Here is a 26,552-nt window from a genome sequence, read left to right on the forward strand (position 1 = left end):
ATCAGCCCCTCACGTGTCTCCTTTCGTGCTCAATGTCAAAAGCCCAAAATAGCCCCACTCTCCTAAGACTCCTGTGCGGGGTCGTGCCTGTTTGTGGGGATGATCTGCTTCCACTAATAGCGCCTGAAGACATTCCTGGGCGGGTAGGCTGCCTTCTGTGTGGCAGGGCAACGTGCTGCCCTGGAGGAGCTGGACACGTGTGCTGTAGCCCAAGGCAGCAGCTGCTATTCTTACCCCAGAGAGACTCACTGCAGCCCAGCTCCACTGCCAGCTGAAAGGTTAAACGTCAGAATGGGGCCCGAGTGTGCTCTCCCTGCTCAGAGCCTGAATCCAGAGTGTTCCCCTTTGGAGCCCATGCAACGACCCTGTGCCAGCCCAGTGCCATGGCCATTCCCTGCTGGGATGTGCTGTCCCGTGGGCAACACAGCAGCTGCCCAGGTACTTCCAGCAGTCAGTCAGGGCTCCTTGGGGTGGATAGGGCTTTTTCCCTCTCTTGTAAACCAACAAAAATGCAATGCCTGTGGACCCAGAAGACCATCTTTTTGCTTTGCAGATCAGCAAGAGGCCCCAGTTCATTAATCTCTTCCCTGGTGAGGAAAGCAGAGGCTCCAGGAACAGCAGCCTTGCAGAAAATCTTGTCCAGGAGCAGCCTGTTGAACATGTTCAGATCGAATAGAGCTGGATCCTAATGCATGAAGTTTGACCAGCTGAACTTCATATATTGTGACTCTTGTTGCAGAAAAAAATTGCTAAGAGAGAGTGTGGAAGAGTAACCACAGAACTGAGGTGGGGTTGAAACAGTGCTGGGGATTTCAGAAAGGGTCTGGCAGGAGGAAAGCAAGATGGATATGTGCAAGGAAAATAAATAAGTAATAAGAAGTAGAGAATGTGGGAGTGGAAGAAATGACAACTCAGAACAGGTTTGGGGACAAAAGGTCAGGGGAAATGTGAGGGGAACTGCTGGGAAACACTACAATGATAGTCTGCAAATGACTAACTCATACCCCACCTTTAAAATACTTTTTAAAGCCTAATCTTAGTTTTGAAGAAATAATTTTCTCTATTTATTCTGTTGTTTCATTAGTGCTGAGGAGGTACAAGGCTCGTCACTCATGCCCAGGCAGTGCTGAGCAGAACTCTCTGCACTGCAGAGAACCAGTCCTCAGGCAGCATTTCCCAAACCTGGGAACACAAGCTGTACTGGGAGGGCAGAGTGAAAATCCAGACCTTCCTAGAGGCGTGAAGAATTCAGGGGCTACTTGCAGGTGGAGCCTGGAAGCCCTCAACATGACCAGATCTCCCCTTAGCTCCCCAGGCAGGGCAGGTATCTCAGGTTGGGGTCCAGCAGCCTCAGGAGCTGCTTTTCTCTATGGCAAAGGGTGGTGGTGCAGAGTGGTCCAAGTTCTGAGCTGCTGCTGTGGCCCACCTCACAGAGACCTGGCTTGTCACTCTTTTGGAGCTCACCCTGTGGCACATGTTTTATGTAGGATCATCCAAGAAAAAAAAACAACAACAAAACAAACCTGGAGCTGTTCTGCTTTGCAAACTGATTTGTGCTTCAGGAGCAGCAAATTGTGTTCTTACCTTGACACATGAGATGAAAGCAGAAAGCAAATAAAGCAATGATTAGCCTGACTCACAAGGGAATCTGTCTTCCAATATAAAACAATGAAACCTTTAATAAATTTCCTAAGGATGCAAAAGGAAATTTTCTGCAAGAAGAAGTTCAGAAATGTCACTAGAAAATTCTGCTGTGTATCCTGTTGGTAACCTCTCTACAGTGAGTGTCACTCAGAAAATTCTGTGATAATCCACTGGGTTCTCTTAGCCTTGAATGCCTAATTTTTAAAGTGAGCAGATTTATAGAAATTGCATATCAGTTTATTTCCATTTACAGCACTGAAATCTGCCCAGAAGTAGGATTTGTGCATCTGTCCCAAATGAGTGCCAACCAAGGAAGACACCACCTCATTGCTGTCTTTTTTAGGCTACAGTTGCTGCTTGTGCTAATATTATGCACCTAATCCTAGTTCTCCTTCCCTCCCCCTTTTGCCACTTGCCTTCTTTTGACTTTGTCTTACCCGGAGGCGTCTTAGCCTGCCCACCCCACTCCCCTGCTCTGTAACAGGAGCTCCTCAGCTGCTGTGGTGGGTGACAGAAAGGACATCCTGAATGTCACCTCCTAGGCCAGCTCTTCCGCCGGTGTTTGCTGGGAACACGAGGAGTCTGATAAACAGCACAGCCCTGATACTGAGTGGAGAGTTCTCACCCCCAAAGGAAAGTTTACTGCTTTACCTGTCTCCCCACTGCTCTGTGAGCTGGGCTGTGCCACTCTTGAGTCTCACCCATTGTCATTGAGAGGAACACAACTTGAGAAGCGTGCCCAAGCTCAGCTGCTTGTCACCAAGTCTGTTCCCTGTGTGACACGGCATTAAGAGAGCTGATAACACATCAAACGTGTATGTAAACAATGAGCAGATGCATGTAGGTTGTATCTTATGGAATAATCTACCACAGTTCATCAGGGTCTGGGCACCAGTCACCCAGCAAGCTGATTTGGTTGAAGTAGGGCAGAGAAATCACCAGCAGTGACCCACCACATGCAGGACTGCCTTCCTTCCACCTTGGCGTTATTGTGTGTTCAGAGGAGCAGCACATCCATGTGGAAGAGGTTTAACAGTGACTTCTGTGAGCCAGAGAGATGTTTGAGAAGAGGATCCATGTTTACGCCTTAAAGAATTTTCTACCAAGGTCACTGACATAGAAACCAAGAAAGAACGATAAATAAGAGAAACCTACAACTGTCTATTGCAATGGGCACTTTGTTTGTCTTTCTTGACCAATGAGTAAAGTGTAAACTTATGAGTTTTGTAAGAGTGTATAAAAAGCATGCATAATAAAACCAGTTTGAAGCCTTCTGAAAATGGAGTGTTACTTTGGATTGTGACCATTTCAACTACGGCACATCCATACAGATCCTGCTCGTTCCTGGTGCCCCCCCGTGGCCCTGAGCACATCTCAATTCCTTGTCGGGCATCAGAGACCCCGACCACCTGAGGAGGAGCTGCAGTGACCTGTCCCCACACACAAGGAGACACCTCTGTCTGTGTAAGGCACTTGAGTCTGCTCTCCAGGCTGGAGGTTTCCTGCTGAAGCAGAAGCTGAGCAGCCCTGAACTCCCTCCACCCTCCCAGGCTCACTAACAGGGTGTGCAAGGGGATCTCTTGAAGAGGATATCTGCTCTATCCCATGACCATTACAGGCTCCACGTGGGGATACAAATAGGTCACTGAGACCTGAGAAGGCCAAAGGCTTCTTAGGCTTCATATAGAGATAGCAGGAATGTGCTTGTGCTTGTCTCCTATTACTGACAGAGACATTGGACACATTGTCATTTTCAGTACAGTTTCCCAAGTGTAAGTTGTTTTTTCTCCACTGACATGACGTTTTTCACCACCTTGAGGTGGTTTGTTCTCTAGAAGGCTTCACCACCTGAGTGGAATGTCATGCAGAGGCTGGGTGTCTGGGGAGAGTGGGATGATAACAAATGTCTTGGGTGTGAGGGTCTGCCTGTTCCTTTGGACTCACCCAGTACAGCCATTCAGAGAGCCACACAGATCAACGAAGGGTTTGGGTTGAAGAGACCTTTAAATCTCACCTAATCTAATCTCTCTGACACGGGTAAGGACATAATGCAATCTTATTTCCTTCAATGTTATGATATTGTCAGAAATAACTCACAGAGGTGATGCTAGTGCTGTATCATACACATATTTCTGAAAAATCAATGCCTGGCAACTCATAATGAAAAAAAATGTTTGAACCACACCCCCAGATTCCTGTTATGGACATGGTGAAATGCTTACCAGCATGCAGTTACCACTGAGAATATGTCCAGCCTGTGGTAATGAGAAGAATCTCCTGCACTCTGCCTGCCCTGCTGATCCTTACCTGGTGGAGCTCCTTCCTGATGTGATGTGATGCATTTTGCTGCCCCAATGGGTTCCACAGATCTCTGACTCTGCCTGCAGGTCACTCTGCTCTTCAAGGACTGAAAGCAACCAAAACCTGCTGCTTCTGCTGAGGACATTTCAGCTGACGTTCATGAGAAGCAGTTTTATGGATTTGGTGTTTGGGAGGGATATGCTTTGGCAAGTGGCATGGACTTAATTGTGTGTTAATTGAATGAAGTGAAATGAAAGATCTCACTAATAGCCATGGCTTCAGCTGCATGGGAGTGGCCACCTGGACATGTCCACATTCAGAAGGAACACCTGGAGACTTCCCCAGCCGGAGGGACCACCTTGGAGGGCTGCCTGTCTTAGGGAATCACAGGGCATATAGCCTGAGTAGCTTCCGGGGGTAAAGACTACAAAAACCCATTCCTTTTCCTGCTGCAAAATACAGACCTTTCTTGTGTTTCCAGTTCATGAGCTTGATGAGAATGAACAGGCAGGAGGGGGAGGTTCCCAGTGGCCAGCACACAGCCCCTGCAGGAACTTCCCCTTGCCCTCCCCAGCCTGGCTAAAAAGTGCCTTCTCACTCCTTATCTCTCAGTTAACTGCTGGGACAGGGGGAACAAAATCCACATCTTAGGCCCGGGCAGAAGGGGAGCAGCTGTCTGGTCACTGTCTCAAGAAGGATCTATTTTCAGCACGACTGAATCCTTTCTCCTCCATGAGGAATGTGCACCTTGACGACACTGCATTGCTGTGCAGCATAGTCTGTATCCAGAGATGGTTTCCAGCCTGCCTCCTGCCATTTATCTCTGCTGTGATTTGCTTCTGTGAAGTTCAGTGAAGTTCACCCTGAAGAGATGGAAATAGAATGGACAGAATATTAATGGTTCCCAGGAAACATTGCATTTTGCATTTTTTATTTTTTTTTTTTTCTCCTTTGCTTTGAGGAATCTTTTGAAAGATTCCTTACTGGACAGATTTCTTCTTGCTGTACCTGGATAGAGGACATATGGCAAATGTTTTGGGATCTAGAGAGTGAAACTACAGTGAAATCTGAATAATCCATTTCAGATTAGAGACTACTTCTTTGTAAGAAACCACTATACCAGTGTCATATAAATGGTACCTTAGTGAAAGAGAAGAGCTGTATAAATTAAACTAAATCCAAAGCAGATGCTCAGTAGCTTAGACTGCTTTTCAGAGATGCTTATGACAGCTGACCAAATACTCACTTTCCGTGAGCTTTATGTCATATACTACACCATGGAATGCTGGGTTATTTGCCCAACCTTTTTTTTTTTGCACTTGCTCCTGTCTCCTCTTCCAGCTTCCACCAATGTAGTGTCCTTCCCCTGTAGACATTGACTGAGAGTTCATATACGACCTGTATTCACAATACATGCTGTTACAGCTACCATTACTAGGGCTAAAGCTCTAATTCCCTTCAAAAAGATATTTTAAAACAACTCCAAACACTGAAAGAGAAGTTCTTGTTTTCTGTGTTCTTATTTTGTTAATGCAAAAAAGGAAAAAATGAAATTAGTATGAATTTAGAACTTTCAAGTGAAAGTAGTTGATGTTTTAACATTTTATTTTCTTTTTATAACTTAATCAGCAATACAGATAAACATGGCAGTAAGATTTGAGTCTCTGTGATTCTACAATTGCCATTTAATGTTAAGTGCTTTCTGTGTTAAGGACAGTGTGCAGCTGAGCACTGGTGAGGCAAAACCCTGAGGTGAATCTGGGACCCAATGACACAAAGCAAGGGCAGAGCCCTGAACCTGGAGAGGAACAAGCCCAGGCACCAGTAAATTCTGGGTGCTGACCAGGTGAAGAGCAGCTTTGCAAAACAAAGAACCTGGGGGTTCTGGGGGGCAGCAAGTTGAACATGAGCCAACAGTGTGTCCTTTCTGTGAAGAAGGTGAATGGTATCTGCATTAGGACTGTTGCAGCAGGTAGAGGGAGGTGATCCTTGCCCTTAATTCAGCACTGAGGCCGCACGTCCAGTGCTGAGCTCACCAGTATAAGAAAGATACAGAGCTACTGGAGAGGGTCCAGGAAAAGGCCAGTAGAATGAATAAGAGACTGGAGCATCTCTCTCATAAGAGAAGGATGAAAGAGCAGAGACTGTTCAGCCTGAAGAGAATGATCAGGTGAATCATATCCATGGGTATAAATACCTGGAGGTGCACAGAGGATGAAACCAGGCCCTTTTTATTGTTGCCCAGGGAGAAGACAAGAGGCAATGGGCACAATCTGACACAGATTTTCCCCTGTGAAAATCTGGGAATACTTTTTTTCCTGTAAGGGTGACTGAGCACTGGCACAATTTTCCCAGAGCTATTGTGAAATTGCTTGGGACATTCAAAAGCCATCTGGATGATAGAATCTCTTTCATTGCTGTGTTCTACTTCACAACCCTGTTCTGAGATTTGGACCATTTTCAAAAAGGTTTTATGTTCTGCCATTGGACTATGGGGACCTACTGACACTAAATTCAATCCCCAAATCACTGGTGAGTGTCAATACCTGGAGACACCTCTACTCATTGACTGCTTCCCATTCAAACCAAGCCTTCCCTTGGCTGCCTGCCCATAGCTACCTGGCTGTGTGCCTCACTCCTGCCTCTTGCACAGCTGGGTCCACATCCTGCACAAAACAACAGCAAAAACCCAGAAGAGCTCTCTGAGGAGAAGGGGTTTGTTGTTGGCCACTGGAAAGGCAACGTCCCCAAAGTCAGGTGATCTAGCCCAGTACTCTCAGCCATAGAATCATAGAATCATGGCTCGAGGTGTGGTGGGGCGTGGGGAAGTGCTCTGCCTCACCAGAGGCATATTGTTCCCATATTTTTCCCATTTTTATTTTTCTCATATTTTTTCTCCTCAGAGTCATCTGCTGACATATCCTCATGCATCCCAAAATATCTTAGGACATCGATCTTTCCAGTCTCTCACACCTGGTTACAGGAAAGTCCTGGTTAGCCAGGACTGATGATAAATGATGGAAAGTGGCTCTGCAAATTCTTCTCACCGTTCCTCAGTGGCCTCACGTGAATCCTGTCTGGCCTCACAGGCTTGTGAGTGTCTAAAATCAGCAGATTGCTGATTAATTCCTCCTGGACTGCAGTGACTCCATTCTGCTCCTCTACCTGACTAACAGCTTAAGGGGCTGGTTGCCCTGAGGATAACCACTCCTTCTGTTGATGACTGAGGCAAAGAAGATGTTTAAGTACCTCAGCCTAAACCTGACAGGGTATAAATCAGCTCACATGGCTGTTCTCTAAACAAGAGCCTACAACAACTGGTCCTAAAACAAGACCAGTCTCTCCCCAGCACCACCAGTAAATCCCCTTCCCCTCTCTTAATCAGCATTGTCCAGGCATGTCTGCCACCCCCGGTGCTCTGGTATACCCATGGTGTTTTGGATTAAGTGTGCAAGGTATTTGTAATGAAATGGAAATGCTAGACTGAGGATGTATCAGGTAGAGAGCATCTGGGACTACATGCTGACATGATGTGTTTGTGCATCCATCTAATTATTTGAATAGGTATTACTGAAAAGAGGATTTTTCTACCATTTGGAAGTAGGTGTGCTGGTTTCACTTGGAAGGCTTTCAAATCAGATATTCTTCCTAGGGTTGCAGGCATTGGTTAAAGATAAGTTGCCAGCAAAAGCAGGGAGCATCTTCCTCACTGGCACTAACCTGCAGATCAGGAGTTTCAGCAGGTATAACTCATCCCAGGTTTCACAAGAAGAGTTTTTAGAGACTCTCCCACTTATTTGCAATTTGAAGTGTCTGCAAAGAGGCACACAGGCACATGCTTCTCTGTGTGTGTCTGTGTGTGCCCACTCTTCCTGATACCCCTAAAGCTGCCTCACATCTGTCAGAACCATCAACTTAAAAAGTCCAGGTAGAACCTGGACCAGCCTCCCCCTGCTGCAGCATTTGACTGACCACCCTGCTGTGCCTGTCACCCTCCTCACCTCTCCTACATCTGTGCTTCTGCTTTCAGGGTTAAACCAACAAAACTGCCAAAAGGTTTTAATAATGCTAATTTGTCTTTTAACACCCTGTTTTATCTATTGTACTACTGGGATAGCCGCAGCACAGACATACCAAGCAATCCATCCCAGATCGTGCAGTGAGTCGGTGGGAAAGCCAGCAATAAAATCCATAAGTCCTGAATCCAAGTTCTTAAAGTGCTTTGACTAGTCCAGATTCCCTCCTTAACACCCTTGGAAGATTGTTTATAGAAGATGTATTCATATAACCACTAAGACATCAAAATTTTCTAATTATATCTAGTCATGTCAAATGACAATTATGCCCTTAGTTCAGTTTGCCAGACAATGCTTTACCAAAGAGGGTTTGCCAAAATATTTTTGACCGAAGAAAGAGTAGGCATCTGTAGCATCTGCAGGCGAGATCGTATAAAATGTCCCTGCAACACGTCTGCCCTGGCTCCACAGAAAGCTCCAAGGTAAGAGATGGGGGCTGCAGGCTGCCAGGAAGGGGATGGCAGCCTAATGTGCCACCACATTGCTGCTGCCTCCGGTGCTCCTGTGCAGGAGGGGACTCCATTACAAATCTGTTTTCAAAGCACCTGCCTGTTTTCACTCTTAATTTTTGTGCAACAGCAATTTGGGAACTGCCATTTGTGTTTTACAGCACTGACCAGCTGCCAGCCCAGAAGCCACACATCTGGTGTCACAGGAGGTAAGGAGCTGATTTACTGATTCTCAGGGACAGAGACAGATCCTTTTGGGTGGGGTGTCAGGAAGGTTCACTGCCTCACCACCCTATAAGCAAACTTGGTGGGATTGCAGTAGAAAGTGGTGAGGGTGCCCAAGGCTGTGTTTGAAGCCTCTGAGTACTGATGACCGAACAGAAAATCCCCATGGGGACATTCTTCACTGCTGCTTAACTGATCTTACATAAATCAAGGAGTGCTGCCTTCCCATCTTTGCTATGGCAGGAGGAGAATGGGACCAGATAAGCACAGCAGGGAAAAATGCAAAATCCTGTATTCTGCTTAAGAATATATTAATTATTAAATCATCTGAACATACAGACCTTCTAATCACCTTTGTAGAGTGCCAGAATTCTCAGCTTTCTTAGATACCCATTTTCTTACTCCAGACAAAAAATATATTTATTACCTGAATAAAGAGGGAATAAATTTTACTAAAGTAGCTAGAGAATTTTCAGGTGTAGTTGGCTAAATTTAGGTACCCTAGATGTTTAATAAATCACTTGAAGAAATACTTAAAAAAACCCTTTTGAGAATTCATGTGTTTCTAGATTTTTTCAGTAAGTATTTATTTGAGATCTTACTAAAGTCTTGGAAATTCCAATTTCAATGATTGAATTTTATTTTACCTAAGTCAGAACTTTGGGGCTGAAATTATTTAAGTATTGTAGTGAAATGTGACAAATGCATAGAGCAAATTAATTGTGGCAGAACATTAAGAGGTCACAAAGCCTGATTTTTTTTTTCCACTAGAGTGCTTCATTAGCAAAATTTGTTAACTACCTCTACCTTTCCATTATCATCAAATAGGTAAATATCCCACAGATTCATTGTTTTCCAAGTCTGTAGTTCACCTACACTACAGTTTTTCAGTAATTTTATTTCACAGTTCATCCTTTTAACAATTTCTTCTATTTCCATTCCTAGTAGTGTTATCTTACTGAAACTTGTTCAACAAATTCACTCTTGTCTTACAGGCACAGCATCCTCAAAGCACCAAATCCACAGTTCTGAAAAGGTCATCAATGAATGTTTGAAGACATAAACTGCATCCATGAAAGCCTCTTATTTTGACATAAAATTAGATTTCTAATTGTCTCATGTTATAATACCCTGAGTATGAAGAGACACCAAGGCACAGGATAAAAATTTCCCAAATCTTACAGAATAAATAATCAGTACCATATTTTTTCTCCTCAGAGTCATCTGCTGACATATCCTCAGTAAAGTGCAGACATGGCCTCTGGAGATGCTGAGATGGCTGTTTTTGGGGAGGCAGCTCCTTACCTCCGAAAATCAGAGAAGGAGAGAATTGCAGCTCAGAACAAACCTTTTGATGCCAAGTCATCAGTCTTCGTGGTTCATCCCAAAGAATCCTTTGTGAAAGGGACAATCACGAGCAGGGAATCAGGCAAAGTCACTGTCAAGACTGAAGGGGGAGAGGTGAGTCAAAAACAAGGCTCAAGAAAAACATTTTCTTCCCTCACTGGGTTCTTAGCTGACATATGAGGATCCTTTTTTCCTTGGCAGACCCTGACTGTGAAGGATGATCAAATCTTCTCCATGAACCCTCCCAAGTATGACAAAATCGAGGACATGGCCATGATGACCCACCTCCACGAACCCGCCGTGCTGTACAACCTCAAAGAGCGTTACGCAGCCTGGATGATCTACGTAAGTGGCAGCAGCAGCTTCCTCTGGGCAGCCTCAGGAGCTGCTGGGCCAGGCTCAGGGCAAGCCTGAGTGCTGTGTCCCTTCCTCACAGACCTACTCGGGTCTCTTCTGCGTCACTGTCAACCCCTACAAGTGGCTGCCGGTGTACAACCCCGAGGTGGTGTTGGCCTACCGAGGCAAGAAGCGCCAGGAGGCCCCTCCACACATCTTCTCCATCTCTGACAACGCCTATCAGTTCATGCTGACTGGTGAGTGTTTGACCTCCCTCACAGTAATCTAATCAAAAAAGCCCTGCTGATCTCACAGGAGCATGTGACAAGCCAGTTGGAGCCACCAAGAAGCATGACTGTGAACTTGGTCAGATTTATGTACCAAACAATTTCATGTGAAACTGACCTGGGAGCATTCATGAACTTATCATGGTGAATTATTTGTACTTTATTGTACAAAATTCTACACTCTCCTACTGCAGAAATAGTACTTGATTCAGTTTTCTATATTTTTTCACTGATAAGAAAGAAAAAGTTGTTTTTTCTTGTGTTTTGAACTTGGGTAGATACTTTGGTTTCACTTCTTGAAGAAAAATTATGTGATGGGCAAGTAATACACAGCTTGTCTCAGGTCCAGATGCCTCTAACTGTTCAATATATCCATTTGAGCTTATGTTTAGTACTACTCAGATATTGAAGAGAGTTGGGTAGTCTTGGACTTTTTGAAGAATCCCCAACTTCAGTTTGAAGTTTTACTTCTCATTCAGCTTAGCATTACCCAGGTCAGCTGCGAACACATCTCTCATTGTTCTGCTTTCACAGATCGGGAGAACCAGTCCATCCTGATCACGTACGTACACCCCCTGCGCGGGTCCCTGCGGGGCTGCCCGGTGCCAGGGCCCCTCCTGCCTGACCACGCGCCCTCTGCTTCTCTCTTGGCTTTGGCAGCGGAGAATCCGGGGCCGGGAAGACTGTGAACACCAAGCGTGTCATCCAGTACTTTGCAACAATTGCAGCCAGTGGGGACAAGAAGAAGGAGGAGAAGTCATCAGGCAAAATGCAGGTGAGTCAAAATGCACAGACAGAATGCTTGGCCTGCCATTGCCCTGTCAACCAAACACAGTCACTGAATAATGATGTCCCTGCAGGGAACGCTTGAGGATCAAATCATCAGCGCCAACCCACTGCTGGAGGCCTTTGGAAACGCCAAGACCGTGAGGAACGACAACTCCTCACGCTTTGTGAGTTCTTGCTTTGCATAAGATCTCCCCCCATCATGGCAGCACACATGATGCCTGAGCACTTCTTCCTGCAAAGGAGATGTCAGCAGAACACATCCAGGCTGACCTGCTGCTGCTTCTGCTTAACAGGGCAAATTCATCAGAATCCACTTTGGTGCCACAGGCAAACTGGCTTCTGCTGACATTGAAACGTGTAAGACATTCTCCTAGACTGTTCTCACCACTTCCAAAATTCCCACATGCAGGTACATTCTCACAAGGATCTAACTCTTTCTACCATCCTTGCCAGATCTGCTGGAGAAGTCCAGAGTCACTTTCCAGCTCAAGGCGGAAAGGAGCTACCACATCTTTTATCAGATCATGTCCAACAAGAAGCCAGAGCTAATTGGTAGGAGACATCCCTGAGCTTTTGAGAGGAAAATCTCTGAGCAACATTCAACTGTATTAAAAGATTGATTTAATTCAACCCATGAACACATTTGTTTTCAGAAATGCTCCTCATCACCACCAACCCATTTGACTTCCCTTTTGTGAGTCAAGGTGAGATCACTGTCCCCAGCATTGATGACAAGGAGGAGTTGATGGCAACAGATGTAAGTAATGTACAGAACAGGTCAACAGGCACAGATCATACATCAGATAACATGCAAATATTTCACTTTGTTTATTGTATTACCAGAGTGCCATTGACATCCTGGGTTTCACTGCTGATGAGAAAACAGCCATCTACAAGCTGACAGGGGCTGTCATGCACTATGGGAACCTGAAATTCAAGCAGAAACCAAGAGAGGAGCAAGCAGAGCCTGAAGGCACAGAAGGTATTATCAAACTCAATAATTAACCTTCTGTAAGCCACTACATATGTGGAAGCCAGCAAAAGTTGTTCACTGTTGGGCTTTAGATCCCAAAGAAAACTATCATCCAAGCAAAAACAGCTGTCCCCTGTCCTTAGTACATCAAATTCCCTGATTTCTGGATTTACATATCTTATGCTGTGAACAATTAATACTTTAAACTGGTCTTCATAGTCTTTTAAGAAGTAAGGAATTATGCATGTTCCTTTAGTCATATCTTTGCTGGAATATGGCTTGTAATAGTGAAACAGCCCAGTGATTCAGTTCTAACATGATACATGGTTCCCATAGAACATAGTTCCCAGAACATAGTTCCCATGCACCTCCACCTGTCAGATGCTCAGGGAAGTCAGCTGTGAGAGGTATTATTTCATTCCTTTACTTTGTTGGCACAGGGCCTACAAACCCTGTCTTCAGTTCTGTGAGCAATGTCTCCTCTTGTTAAAGGACAAGGCAGGTGGGGAACACCACTGGCAACAGGATGAAGCCAAATTTTACTGAATGTCAGAAATAAAAACTCAGAAAAGGCTGTAGGCTGTGGATCTGAAGGAGAACAGAGATATTGTCTCTGTGTTTCACTCTTAACTATTTTGTGGTTTTGATCACTTGAATGTAGATCAGTACCTGACTGTTGTCACCACAGCTCCTGAGCTGTGTGTGTACTGCACACATTCAGACTAGCAAGCTTCAGTTTTCAGTTTTGTGCAATAGGATTTTTGAAAACTTCATTACTTTCTGTGTGCTGCAGTGAAGAATTCCAAACAGATTTTTTTTTTTTTTAGAAAAGCTCAATTTGCATAATGGCAAGTGTGATGTTACAAAGAATTCCTCCATGAGAGTCTATCAAAAGTTTTCAAAGAACAGAAATTGGAACCCTTCAGCCTTTAGGGAATGCTCCAGGATTCAAAGCCTATTGGACATAAAATTCTTCCTTTTTCCTCTGTTTTTTTAGTTGCTGACAAGGCTGCCTACCTGATGGGTTTGAACTCAGCTGACATGCTCAAGGCTCTCTGTTACCCCCGCGTCAAGGTGGGGAATGAATACGTGACCAAGGGCCAAACAGCACAGCAGGTAAGAAACATGTTGTAACCTGTAACCATGTGTAGAACGAATATCCTCTTGATTCTCCTCTGCCTCGTATTGTAACTCCAGGTATTTTTGTTTTTCCTGTAGGTGCACAATGCAGTGGGTGCCCTGGCAAAGGCGCTTTATGAGAGAATGTTCCTGTGGATGGTTGTTCGCATCAACGAGCAGCTGGACACGAAGCAGCCCAGGCAGTACTTCATTGGTGTCCTGGACATTGCTGGCTTCGAGATCTTTGATGTAAGTAAGATTTGGTAAGACCTATTTGGAAATGATAACCAAATGTTATGATCAATTTGAGAGACATTTTTAAAGAGAACATAATATTATCACTTGATTATTGATATTTGTCTTTTTTGAGTAAAAAAACGACCCTTCAAAGGACTTGTGCTATTTCAGGATGTGCAAAATCAAAGGTACAAAACTGTCCAATCAAAAAAGTTCATTGTTTATATGATCAGGCCCAAGACAGTATAAAAACATGTAATCATGATATGCCTAAGCTTGGGGTTTTTCTCCCTGTAACTTGGTCTCATTTTAAACAGGATGTATAATTTATCTCAAAATTTTTTCAATGAAAAAAATTTCCTTGTGGACAGTTAATTTGATCTTTTTCTCTTTTTCATAATGCCATAAAACAGACATGAAGAAATGCATGGGAAGTCAAGTAAACTGCATTCCTTATTTTTAAAAGATGAGGTCTTGAAATTATTACTGCATCTTCAAATATGCATCTTTCTTATTTTATTTTCAGTTCAACAGCTTTGAGCAGCTGTGCATCAACTTCACCAATGAGAAACTGCAACAGTTCTTCAACCACCACATGTTTGTGCTGGAGCAAGAGGAGTACAAGAAGGAGGGGATTGAATGGACATTCATTGATTTTGGGATGGACCTGGCTGCCTGCATTGAGCTCATTGAGAAGGTATCCTTCCTGTTCAAATCAGTTACATGCATGGAATCTCTGTAATCAATTGGTCTCATTTTCCAAAGGGATCTTCTATGTTCATATTTCCCTTGTGCTGAGTAGCCAAGAGCTGGAACAGCACTCCAGAGGTTTCTTCTCAGAGCTGAGTAGAGGGGAAGGATTAACTCCCTTGAGCTGTTAACAGTACAGTGTAGCCAAGGATGAGTTGGTGGCTTTGCAGCAATGGCTCATGTTCAGCATGTCCTGTGTGTGCTCTGAGTTCCACTGAATAAGAAGGTAGTGCTCTGATTTTACAGAGTACATTGTCAACACAAACAAAATTAATTTATATTTTTTTATGAGTAATTTTGTGTTCAAAAATGAAAGTATCAGTGTGATCAATCCCACTTTCTAGAATAAAATGGAACCAGATAATAATATCTTCTGATGTGTATCTCAGTCTATGTTCCATTACTGTGCCTAGGTGAAGATCATTATTGCCTTGAAAGATAAATTACAATTGGTTTCTTCTTGTGATTTCTCCCAGCCCATGGGCATCTTCTCCATCCTGGAAGAGGAGTGCATGTTCCCCAAGGCAACTGACACCTCTTTCAAGAACAAGCTCTATGACCAGCACCTGGGCAAGTCCAGCAACTTCCAGAAGCCAAAACCTGCCAAAGGCAAGGTTGAGGCCCACTTCTCCCTGGTGCACTACGCTGGCACAGTGGACTACAACATCACTGGGTGGCTGGAGAAGAACAAGGACCCTCTGAATGAAACTGTCATTGGGCTGTACCAGAAATCATCTGTGAAGACCCTGGCTTTACTCTTTGCCAACTATGGTGGAGCAGATGCAGGTTGGTTCTTTGAATTCCATGTTTTCACTGATGTACAGCTTGCAAAAAGGAACTAAAAAAGGCAAAAAAAAAATCTAAAATCTGTTTTATTTTCAATTTAGCCGAGGCGAGTGCTGGTGGTGGCAAGAAGGGAGCCAAGAAGAAGGGTTCTTCCTTCCAGACTGTCTCAGCTCTTTTCCGGGTACAGTAGAGAGTTCACTATTTCTTCCTAAATGAGGTGTAAAGCCACTAATTACTATGGCTAGTCTTGTTTTGGCTTCGATCTGTTAAAATTCTGAAGTTCTTGGGCCCCATTATGCTAGGAATAAATCCAGGTAATCTATTCATACTTCATTTCAATAAACACACAGTTTTTCCATTTGTTTAAGGCTAGGATTCATCTCACTATACCCTGCAAGATAACTGTGTAATCTAGACATTTAGATCTGCTTGTTGGCTTTTCCCTTTTGTTTTCAGCAGGGAAAACACAAAGGTTCTATGTAGTCTGCTCCATATGACCCAGCCTAAATGCCTACTGCAGAATGCTTCACACAACTTTATAGGGGTACTGCTTTATCTCTCTGGGTACATCCAATGGAAGATGGATATCCTTTCAAATGAAGGCATTCCACTAGAGTCAGTGAAATGTATTAAAATTATATAAATTTAAGAGTACAGTCTTTCCTAAATGTTGCTCAGATTACTAAGATAATTATCACAAAGATCTGTGGAAAGTCAGAAAAACTGGTGCAGAGAGCTTGAGTTCAGGGTTCTGCTAGTTTTTGTATAGTATCTCATTTAAGAGGACTTGATGCCTACAGCAGAAATAAAATTTGCTAATATCAGCTTTTCTTAATGACTCTCCCAGGAGAATTTAAACAAGCTGATGACCAACCTGAGAAGCACCCACCCCCATTTTGTACGGTGCATCATTCCAAATGAAACTAAAACACCTGGTAAGAGACTTACATGTATATTGAAGGTTTTCAGTGTGGTGCAGCTCTTCCCCACTGTATTACAGAACATGGCATGTATTTCTGCTCTGCATTGCCAGGTGCCATGGAGCACGAGCTGGTGCTGCACCAGCTGCGCTGTAACGGCGTGCTGGAAGGGATCAGGATTTGCAGGAAAGGATTTCCCAACAGAGTCCTGTATGCAGATTTTAAACAGAGGTCAGACTTCATCCTCTTACTGGATCACCTTGTCCATCTTAAATAGCTTTTGAAATCTGAACTTCCCCTCCTGAGCCTAAAGCCTTCTCTAAAGTTTCAGTTTAACAAGTGCTGTTTGTTCTCAACAGTTCTTAAGACTCTTTCTTGCTATGTATGCACTAGCTGGTCTCAACAACAGACTTCTTCATTTTCATAGAATCACTTAGGCTGGAAAAGACCCTTAACATTCTGCAGTTCAAAGCAAGTCCTTCCATTTTCTTCCTCAGATACAAAGTATTAAATGCCAGTGCTATCCCAGAGGGACAGTTCATTGACAGCAAGAAGGCTTGTGAGAAACTTCTTGGATCAATTGATATAGACCATACTCAATACAAATTTGGTCACACTAAGGTAAAAGATCTGTTTGCTTCAAGTGCTACATGGTTTTGGTTTGCATGGCTCGATACTGACACCCAGATACTCCAGATAGCACATGAAATGATCCAATAGGGTATAAGAAAGAGTGTAAAATAAATCAACCAGATTCTTTATTACTCACCACTTGAATAAATTGAAATGCATGGTCATAGAATGATTTGATCAAGGGCTAATCAAGTTCCTAATTTAAGACCAAGTTTTAGAATAAAATAATCAAGTGTGAATAAAAATAAAAGAAAAATGTCTGGCTGTTGAAGTTCCTCAACTGCAAGTAAACAGAAGTTTGGAATTTTTTATAAAAGAGTGTGTGTCACTACCTATATTCTTTGTGGTTTTGCTATTAACTTCCGTAGTGTATGTCATGGGGTATCAGGTTATGTTAAACAAGTACAGATACTGCAACTGTTTCCTTATTCTTACCTAAGGTGTTCTTCAAAGCTGGGCTGGTGGGCCTTTTGGAAGAGATGAGGGATGAGAAGCTGGCACAGCTCATCACCCGCACCCAGGCCAGGTGCAGGGGCTACCTGATGAGGGTGGAGTACCAGAAAATGGTGGAGAGAAGGTAAAATTTCTTCAAATCAGGTTCACTCTACTTGGCTTATTGCGTCATTATGGTGTAAATATTGAATATTACTTCGACTTATCTTTCAGGGAGTCCATCTTCTGCATCCAGTACAACATTCGTGCATTCATGAATGTCAAACACTGGCCATGGATGAAGCTGTTCTTCAAGATCAAGCCCTTGCTGAAGAGTGCAGAGTCTGAGAAGGAGATGGCAAACATGAAACAGGAGTTTGAGAAAACCAAGGAGGAGCTTGCAAAGTCTGAGGCAAAGCGGAAGGAACTTGAGGAGAAAATGGTGAAACTGGTGCAGGAGAAAAATGACCTGCAGCTCCAGGTTCAATCTGTGAGTACCACCAGTAGGCATTATCCTCATTATACTGCGACTACAGGTTGCTATTTACAAGTACGTTTTCAAACCACATAGAATCTTTGATTTAGTTCAGGTGAATTGTAATTCTTTAAGTGGTGCTCTCAAAGGTATAACTTGCTTCTATAAGGACTGTGAGAAATCTGTAGTCAAAATACTACATGGATGACACTTTTCTACAGTGTACACTGAGATATCCTTCTGATCATGAACTTTGATCCAATGTTTGATATTACAAGATAATATTGGATTATATACCCTGCACAAATACATAAATACTAATTTATGTATATACTCAATCTCCTTTTCAAGTAGATTAAAAAGGAGTTTACTTGGTTTTAGCTTTTAAATCTGGCTGTTTCAAAGTCAATAATATAAAATCAATTCAATATTATATGTCATTCTGTTGGAACATGAATCAAATTTTAAACTAGAAAACTGCTATCCAAGGCACTGCAATATGAAGATTAATTATCTCAGTATTCCCTGAAAAAGCATATCCCTAAAAATGGCATCTCCCTACCAGGAAGCTGATGCTTTGGCTGATGCTGAGGAAAGGTGTGACCAGCTCATCAAAACCAAAATCCAGCTGGAAGCCAAAGTCAAGGAGGTGACTGAAAGGGCTGAGGATGAAGAGGAAATTAATGCTGAGCTGACAGCCAAGAAGAGGAAGCTGGAGGATGAATGTTCAGAGCTGAAGAAAGATATTGATGACCTTGAGCTAACACTGGCCAAGGTGGAGAAGGAAAAACATGCCACGGAAAACAAGGTATGAGGTAGAGCCTGTTACTCACACTCTGGAAAGACTTGGTAGAAAGTTTTAAGCCATCTTTTCTGTCTGTGCTTGCTTCTTTTTCTCAAAGGTGAAAAACCTGACTGAGGAGATGGCAGCTTTGGATGAGACCATTGTGAAGCTGACAAAAGAGAAGAAAGCCCTCCAAGAGGCCCATCAGCAGACCCTGGATGACCTGCAGGCAGAGGAAGACAAAGTCAATACTCTGACCAAAGCCAAGATCAAGCTGGAACAGCAAGTGGATGATGTAAGCACACATAGAGCAGGAACAGGACAGGTATGGAGCCTGACCTGGCTGGCAGAGCCCTGATGGTCTTTTTGTGTTTAGCTGGAAGGGTCCCTGGAGCAAGAGAAGAAACTGCGCATGGACCTGGAGAGAGCTAAGAGGAAACTGGAAGGAGACCTGAAGCTGGCCCAGGACAGCATCATGGATTTGGAGAATGATAAGCAGCAGCTGGATGAGAAACTGAAGAAGTAAGTGTGGCTCTGGGGCACTGAGTGCTGGGCTGCAGCACTTGTCTCTTTGCTTTGAGCTCTAACATGGTTCATTTGGTCCAAAGGAAAGACTTTGAAATCAGCCAGATCCAGAGCAAGATCGAGGATGAGCAACTTCTAGGCATACAATTTCAGAAGAAGATCAAGGAGCTGCAGGCAAGTCTGTGTTCCTTCCCCTGCCTTGCTCAGGCTCAGCTCAGGCAGGAGGAGGGCACGGGTGTGAAGGGTCCCTGGTGTTCTGCAGGCCCGTATTGAGGAGCTGGAGGAGGAAATTGAGGCAGAGCGAACCTCTCGTGCTAAAGCAGAGAAGCATCGCGCTGACCTGTCCAGGGAGCTGGAGGAGATCAGTGAGCGCCTGGAAGAAGCAGGAGGGGCCACAGCAGCTCAGGTGGAGATGAACAAGAAGCGTGAGGCAGAATTCCAGAAGATGCGCCGTGACCTGGAAGAGGCCACGCTGCAGCACGAAGCCACGGCTGCCGCCCTGCGCAAGAAGCACGCAGACAGCACAGCTGAGCTGGGCGAGCAGATCGACAACCTGCAACGAGTGAAGCAGAAGCTGGAGAAGGAGAAGAGTGAGATGAAGATGGAGATTGATGACTTGGCCAGTAACATAGAATCTGTGTCTAAAGCCAAGGTACACAATTATTTTTATTAGGAATTTGATAGCAATATGGTATTTTTTCTTCAATCTTATATGATTTAATTTTTATCAGATTGTATTATACATGATTTCTCCAAATCTCATGTGTAAAATTGTAGGTACATGTGTAGTCCCAAGATGTCAACTGCATCTTCAGGACATATTTTACTGCTAAAAGAAGGCAGGATCAAGGCATTTACTAATTTTTTTTAATGTGCAATTGATATCTAGGCAAATCTGGAGAAAATGTGCCGCACTCTGGAAGATCAGCTGAGTGAATATAAAACAAAGGAGGAGCAGAATCAGCGCATGATTAGCGATCTTAGTGCTCAAAGAGCTCGTCTGCAGACAGAATCTGGTACGACCTTTCCATCTGTAATTTGGAAATGAGAGAAATCTATAAATTGCTCTCATGGCTATTAAAATGTTGTATCAATTATAAACTTTTTCAGGTGAATTTGGACGCCAGGTGGAAGAAAAAGATGCTTTAATTTCTCAGCTGTCTAGAGGGAAACAGGCTTTCACCCAGCAGATTGAAGAACTGAAGCGGCAGCTAGAAGAAGAGATAAAGGTGAAGATACTCATGTTACATATGAAATAAATATTTGACATAATATTGGTTTTTGTGAAGTCTTCAAGGCTTCAAAAGGTGATCCAATTAAAAGTTCAAACCATACTCTAGACCCTTGCAGTGCAGGACTCCCATGTTTTTATGAGGCAGTCAGTTAACCACTATCAACTTTGGGATGTATATCAGTGTATATGTTCCAGTAACAAAAACTTCTCAGGAAACATGTACTACTTATTGCCATATTTTTGCCACCAGGCCAAGAACGCCCTGGCCCACGCCCTGCAGTCCGCTCGCCACGACTGTGACTTGCTCCGGGAACAATATGAGGAGGAGCAGGAGGCCAAGGGGGAGCTGCAGCGAGCCCTGTCCAAGGCCAACAGTGAAGTGGCCCAGTGGAGAACCAAATACGAGACGGACGCGATTCAGCGCACGGAGGAGCTCGAGGAGGCCAAGTACGTGGGAAAGCAGGATGGCAAATGACTGGAGAAAATGGAGGATGGTCAAGAGAAATTGGAATTTCTGAGAGAGGGCTAAGACAAGAATGGTATGAAGGCAAGGATACAGATTTGTAAAAAAGAAGAGAGAGGAAGACAGAGAAAAAGTGTAGATAAAAAGGGAAAATACAGGCTTTAGAACTAGAAGTGCTAAGAGAGGCCTAATAGGTGATACGACACAGCAAAGCATAAATCTTTATATAGCTGTGAAAAGTGCTCAGTTCAAAACCCTTAAAGTGATCAACTACCCTCTCATGACAGAATAGAACTGACGCCATTCCAAGCTTTAAAGTGCAACTCTGCTTGTCTCCTCCCAGGAAGAAACTGGCCCAGCGCCTGCAGGACGCAGAGGAACATGTTGAGGCTGTCAATGCCAAATGTGCCTCCCTGGAAAAGACAAAGCAGAGGCTGCAGAATGAAGTGGAGGACCTGATGATTGATGTGGAGAGATCCAATGCTGCCTGTGCTGCTCTGGATAAGAAGCAGAAGAACTTTGACAAGGTCTTTTGGCCTCCAGCACCAGCACTCCTGGCCAGAGCATGGCCCCGTGATGGCCACAGCCCTACTCACACCCCGTTTCTCTTCAGATCCTGGCAGAATGGAAGCAGAAGTATGAGGAAACGCAGGCTGAGCTGGAGGCCTCACAGAAGGAGTCGCGCTCTCTCAGCACGGAGCTGTTCAAGATGAAGAATGCCTATGAGGAGTCCTTGGACCACCTGGAAACCATGAAGCGTGAGAACAAGAACTTGCAGCGTAAGTCCTTCTGCTCCTCCCTGGCCTTTCTCACTACCAGCCATCACCTCCATTCTTCATGGGTCTGTGCCTGCAGGTCTGCAGAGATGCCTGTCACCTTGGTGGGACAGGGCCCTTCCCATTCTGCTCAGTGCCTGACCATGCCATTGACCTTTGTTCCCACAGAGGAGATTTCCGACCTCACGGAGCAGATCGCCGAGCAAGGAAAAGCAATTCATGAGCTGGAGAAAGTCAAGAAACAGATAGAGCAGGAGAAATCTGAAATTCAGGCTGCTCTGGAGGAAGCTGAGGTACATGACCATAATCACTGGTGTCAGCAGTAAAGAAATGAGGAAATAAGGCAGAAAAGGCCTGGGTTTTCCTCTCTTCTAGCTGGGGTGTGCAGATGGCTGAGATATCACAAAATATTTTACAATTCTTTAAAAGGAAGCAGCAGGTTTATTGGTGTTATCAATGTTTGTGTCCACTTGTCCAGGCCTCCCTGGAACATGAGGAGGGGAAGATCCTGCGCCTGCAGCTTGAGCTCAACCAGGTGAAGGCTGAGATTGACAGGAAGATAGCAGAGAAGGATGAGGAGATTGACCAGATGAAGAGAAACCACCTGCGAGTCGTGGAGTCCTTGCAGAGCAGCTTGGATGCTGAGATCAGGAGCAGGAATGAAGCCCTGAGGCTGAAGAAGAAGATGGAGGGAGACCTGAATGAAATGGAGATCCAGCTGAGCCATGCCAACCGTGTGGCTGCAGAGGCACAAAAGAACCTGAGAAATACACAGGGAGTGCTCAAGGTCTGCTCAGCAAAGCAACAGAAAAGAGAAAAATGAGATCACTGACATTTTTGTCACTCAAGTGCACACTTACTCTTGGCAATTTCTTTTCTCTTTCTTTGCAGGACACACAGATCCATCTGGATGATGCTCTCAGGACACAGGATGACCTGAAGGAGCAGGTGGCCATGGTGGAGCGCAGAGCAAACCTGCTGCAGGCTGAAATTGAGGAGCTCCGGGCAGCCCTGGAGCAGACGGAGCGGTCAAGGAAATTGGCTGAGCAGGAGCTTCTGGATGCTACTGAACGTGTGCAGCTCCTCCACACTCAGGTCAGGGCAGGGAGCAAGGAGCTCTGTTGACACTGACCAAACACAGAGGGCTGGAATTTACCAGATACCCAGCAGCACTAGAAAGGTCTCTCTGCTGCTGTCCCCAAGGAAAGGCGTGCTTTGCATCCATTCCCCAAGCCCACACCTGACATTTTGCAAACAACCATTGTAAAAATTATTCAGTGTAACAACTGGAAGATGGAAGGGGAAAGTCGTTGTTCAGGCATAGGCTTCTTATGGCAGTTTTAGAATTCATCTCTTGCCATGTCCTTCCCATTGCACAGAACACCAGCCTGATCAACACCAAGAAGAAGCTGGAAACAGACATTGCCCAGATCCAGGGTGAAATGGAGGATACCATCCAGGAAGCCCGCAATGCTGAGGAGAAGGCCAAGAAGGCCATCACAGATGTGAGTTGGACACTCCTGGCATTGCTGAGGATGAATGTACTCTCCCCAAAATATCTCCAGTCCTAAAATGGCTTTGACATTTTGCTCTGATCAGGCGGCCATGATGGCAGAAGAGCTGAAGAAGGAGCAGGACACCAGTGCCCACCTGGAGAGGATGAAGAAGAACCTGGACCAGACAGTGAAGGATCTGCAGCTTCGTCTGGATGAGGCCGAGCAGTTGGCATTGAAGGGAGGGAAGAAGCAGATCCAGAAGCTGGAGGCCAGGGTGTGTAGGGCTGAGGCTGTGCCTGAGTGAGCGTGTCCTTGGAGAGACATTGCCAGGGAAGCTGCAGGGATGGGCTTGTCCTTGCAGGTGCGGGAGCTGGAAGGGGAGGTTGATGCTGAGCAGAAGCGCAGCGCTGAAGCCGTGAAGGGCGTGCGCAAGTACGAGCGGAGGGTGAAGGAACTCACCTACCAGGTAAGGCAGGAGCCCTCCTGCTCTCACAGGGCTTTCTCACAGTGAGTCACATCTTGCACACACCATCCTCAAGGGAATTGTTAACCTCATGTGATGCAGAACCAAGAACTGACTCTCTTTCTTATTTGTCAATCATTCTAGTCTGAGGAAGACAGGAAGAATATTCTCAGGCTGCAGGATCTGGTGGACAAGCTGCAAATGAAAGTGAAATCCTACAAGAGACAATCTGAGGAGGCCGTAAGTATCTCTCTGAGTGCTTGGTAAGAACCCCTTTCCCAGAGGGTAGTTTGGCCACTGAAGAGAAAGATATAAGAAATTTCGAAGATACCAATGGAGATGCTCACCAATTTCAAATTCTTTCAAATGATCTGAAAGCCTCATAAAGTGGACTCGCCTTTAGAAGGAAAACAATGAGCCCATAAGAAGATCACTGAGGAGGCAAATTCACATAGCATTTTTTGCATTAGAACCACAAAGCAACCTGTAAGGACTTTTATGAATGATATTGGCAGTACAATATATAAAGAAATTTTGGAAATACCTTATTTTTAGAATTTTGGTAGCAGACAGGGAAGGTGTTGGTAGTCCCACCCCAAAGCAATTCGCATTCCACTTTTAGAATAGTGCAGGGAACCTTTGCTTGTTTCTGGGCATGCAGCAGTCAGGGATGAACTGAGGGTCCTACAGCCCCTGGATTTATGATTGTCTGAGCTTGGCTTCTTCATTGTGGAAACAGTCCAGCACAGAGTAGGGCTTCTGGTTCAGTCAAGGGGATATGTGAGAATGACTCCAAGATCTCATCAATCTCACTGTGAGACTTCGTACAAGCAGTGGTGGATGGAGTTTGGAGGTTTGTGACTTTTCCCTGGCCAAGGCCGAGGAGGAATGAAAACCCCAAACTTCTCACCACTGACTCCTTCTCCCTCCCAGGAGCAGCTGTCCAATGTCAACCTCTCCAAGTTCCGCAAGATCCAGCACGAGCTGGAGGAAGCCGAGGAGCGGGCTGACATTGCAGAGTCACAGGTCAACAAGCTCCGAGCCAAGAGCCGGGAGTTCCATAGGAAGATAGAAGAGGAAGAGTGAGAATGTCACAAGGCACAAAAGTGACCTGAGGGCTGCACAAAATGTGAACCTCTTGGTCACTTTCCTTCTGCCATGAGCCTTTGTACCCACCTCAGTGTCTAGTGAATAAAGACTAGTAGATTCCTCTGCATACACACTATGGCCAGTGGTTTTGTTCTTCTCAGGGTTTTGTTCTCCTCTAGAAATTGAATTGCAGAAGAAGTTTCCTTACTTTTTCTCTCTGGGACAAGGGAAAAGCTGGTGCCAGTGCTGGACTGAGGATCTGCAAACTCAGAGGCTGGCCATTGCTGTGGAGACTCCTGAAAATCCAGCCTGTGCTCTCTCCTGTCTCCAACAGCTCTTTGTCCAGCTCCTGCCTTCACATCCTCCTAATGCTTCTCCCACTGTCCTTTCAGCACAGCCTTTTTCCCATGGGAGAGTCAAGAGGGGGTCCTTTTGCTTTTTCCTTTTCCTACTCTCGCTTGTGATGCTGGTTCTCACAAACCTGAAACACCATTTTGGGTTCTGTTTGTCAACAGTCTCAACACTGAAGGTAGGTTGAAATTGACCACTCTGCTATTTGTTACACTCATAACAGCAATATCCCAAGGGCTCTCACCTTACCTGGCTCACAATGAAGCCTCACCAGCACACCAGCTTTTGCTGGAAGGTCAGCCTGATTCCAGTGTCACTGACAAGCAGTGATGAGCAGAATCTGTTGGTGTTGTCTGTGGAGAGAAATGGGAGATGGTTCTTTAGGAGTAGACCTCAGCTTTCGATCCCAGACCTTCAGAAAGCCACCCAAGGCCTTGCAGAGATGCCAGACTTGTACTTCCTTCTCAAGATACTGCATAACTTTTCCCAAGGGCTCCTTAGCAGACTCCTAACCTTGTTCTTCCCTCCTCATTCCCTGCAGTCTTTCTCTTTGCCTCACCGTGTGCATTGTTCTGTCACTACAGACGGGCCTCATGGCATGAACCTTTGCCTGCCCAAGCCCACCTAGAAGCCAGCTGCTCCTCTTGGGAGCAGTCCCACCTGGGGATATCTCCAAAGCTTCAGGTGGGTCTGGGTAGAGTCCAGATGGCACAAAAAATCTGTGAGTATCCTTGTTGGCTGTAATGGCTGGTACAAGCACTAACTTCAGAGACTCAGGGATGGGTCCGCACCCTCAGGCAGGACCTGCCCTGAGCAAAGCTGGGCACTGCTGATGGCACTGAGGGCTGGCCCTGCCCTCAGAGCAAACTCACAGCTCCCTCTGCCCTTTCCTGTGCTCCAAAGCCACACCAAACTGCCCCTCAGCCTCCACAAGAGCCATGGCTGAAGGAGGGGACAAGGCTGAAAGGAGCTTTGGAGGAGGCCCATGGCAGGAGGATCAGCCCCTCACGTGTCTCCTTTCATGCTCAATGTCAAAAGCCCAAAATAGCCCCACTCTCCTAAGACTCCTGTGCGGGGTCGTGCCTGTTTGTGGGGATGATCTGCTTCCACTAATAGCGCCTGAAGACATTCCTGGGCGGGTAGGCTGCCTTCTGTGTGGCAGGGCAACGTGCTGCCCTGGAGGAGCTGGACACGTGTGCTGTAGCCCAAGGCAGCAGCTGCTATTCTTACCCCAGAGAGACTCACTGCAGCCCAGCTCCACTGCCAGCTGAAAGGTTAAACGTCAGAATGGGGCCCGAGTGTGCTCTCCCTGCTCAGAGCCTGAATCCAGAGTGTTCCCCTTTGGAGCCCATGCAACGGCCCTGTGCCAGCCCAGTGCCATGGCCATTCCCTGCTGGGATGTGCTGTCCTGTGGGCAACACAGCAGCTGCCCAGGTACTTCCAGCAGTCAGTCAGGGCTCCCTGGGGTGTGTGGGGCTCTCTCATTTTAACCAGCAAATGGAAAAGAGAGGAAGGGGTGCAGCTCTGAAAGTGCAGCTGCCATTCTGGAGTCTCTGTCTGGTGAGGATGAAGGCAGAGGCAGGGTTTGTTCT

General features: G+C 45.3%; 1 protein-coding gene and 1 long non-coding RNA gene across 17 annotated transcripts in view; one reads left to right on the top strand and one right to left on the bottom strand.

Moving 5' to 3' along the window:
- Positions 1-26,552, bottom strand: part of LOC115497655 (uncharacterized) — a 66,309-nt gene that overhangs the window by 3,307 nt on the left and 36,450 nt on the right. For 6 of the 16 annotated variants that reach the window (XR_012058635.1, XR_012058638.1, XR_012058637.1 and 3 more), the window contains 7 exons: positions 25,210-25,313; positions 17,308-17,648; positions 16,268-16,447; positions 12,295-13,816; positions 11,299-11,483; positions 10,044-10,142; positions 1,041-4,808 (listed from right to left, as the gene is read on the bottom strand). This is a non-coding gene — a long non-coding RNA (uncharacterized lncRNA). Of the gene's footprint in view, positions 1-1,040; positions 4,809-9,036; positions 9,123-10,043; positions 10,143-11,298; positions 11,484-12,294; positions 13,817-16,267; positions 16,448-17,307; positions 17,649-25,209; positions 25,314-26,552 lie in introns of those variants that run through there. The other 10 variants (XR_012058640.1, XR_012058643.1, XR_012058641.1 and 7 more) reach the window with 10 other exon arrangements.
- On the top strand, positions 8,610-24,740 carry LOC100228485 (myosin heavy chain, skeletal muscle, adult-like). Its single transcript, XM_072937160.1, has 39 exons — positions 8,610-8,679; positions 9,914-10,156; positions 10,244-10,387; positions 10,479-10,635; positions 11,200-11,227; positions 11,326-11,440; positions 11,526-11,618; positions 11,748-11,811; positions 11,908-12,006; positions 12,108-12,211; positions 12,298-12,436; positions 13,425-13,543; positions 13,646-13,795; positions 14,310-14,480; positions 15,010-15,319; positions 15,421-15,500; positions 16,167-16,254; positions 16,353-16,470; positions 16,737-16,855; positions 17,308-17,449; positions 17,539-17,794; positions 18,345-18,587; positions 18,682-18,858; positions 18,940-19,085; positions 19,172-19,262; positions 19,351-19,740; positions 19,978-20,104; positions 20,199-20,317; positions 20,573-20,769; positions 21,129-21,312; positions 21,399-21,564; positions 21,730-21,854; positions 22,040-22,348; positions 22,453-22,656; positions 22,941-23,066; positions 23,161-23,331; positions 23,419-23,523; positions 23,665-23,760; positions 24,454-24,740. Exons 2-39 carry the CDS (start codon positions 9,950-9,952, stop codon positions 24,604-24,606), a joined length of 5,832 nt encoding a protein of 1,943 aa, XP_072793261.1. The 5' UTR covers positions 8,610-8,679; positions 9,914-9,949; the 3' UTR covers positions 24,607-24,740.

This window comes from Taeniopygia guttata, chromosome 18 (genome assembly GCF_048771995.1).
Source record: "Taeniopygia guttata chromosome 18, bTaeGut7.mat, whole genome shotgun sequence".
NCBI classification, from domain to species: Eukaryota; Metazoa; Chordata; class Aves; order Passeriformes; family Estrildidae; genus Taeniopygia; species Taeniopygia guttata.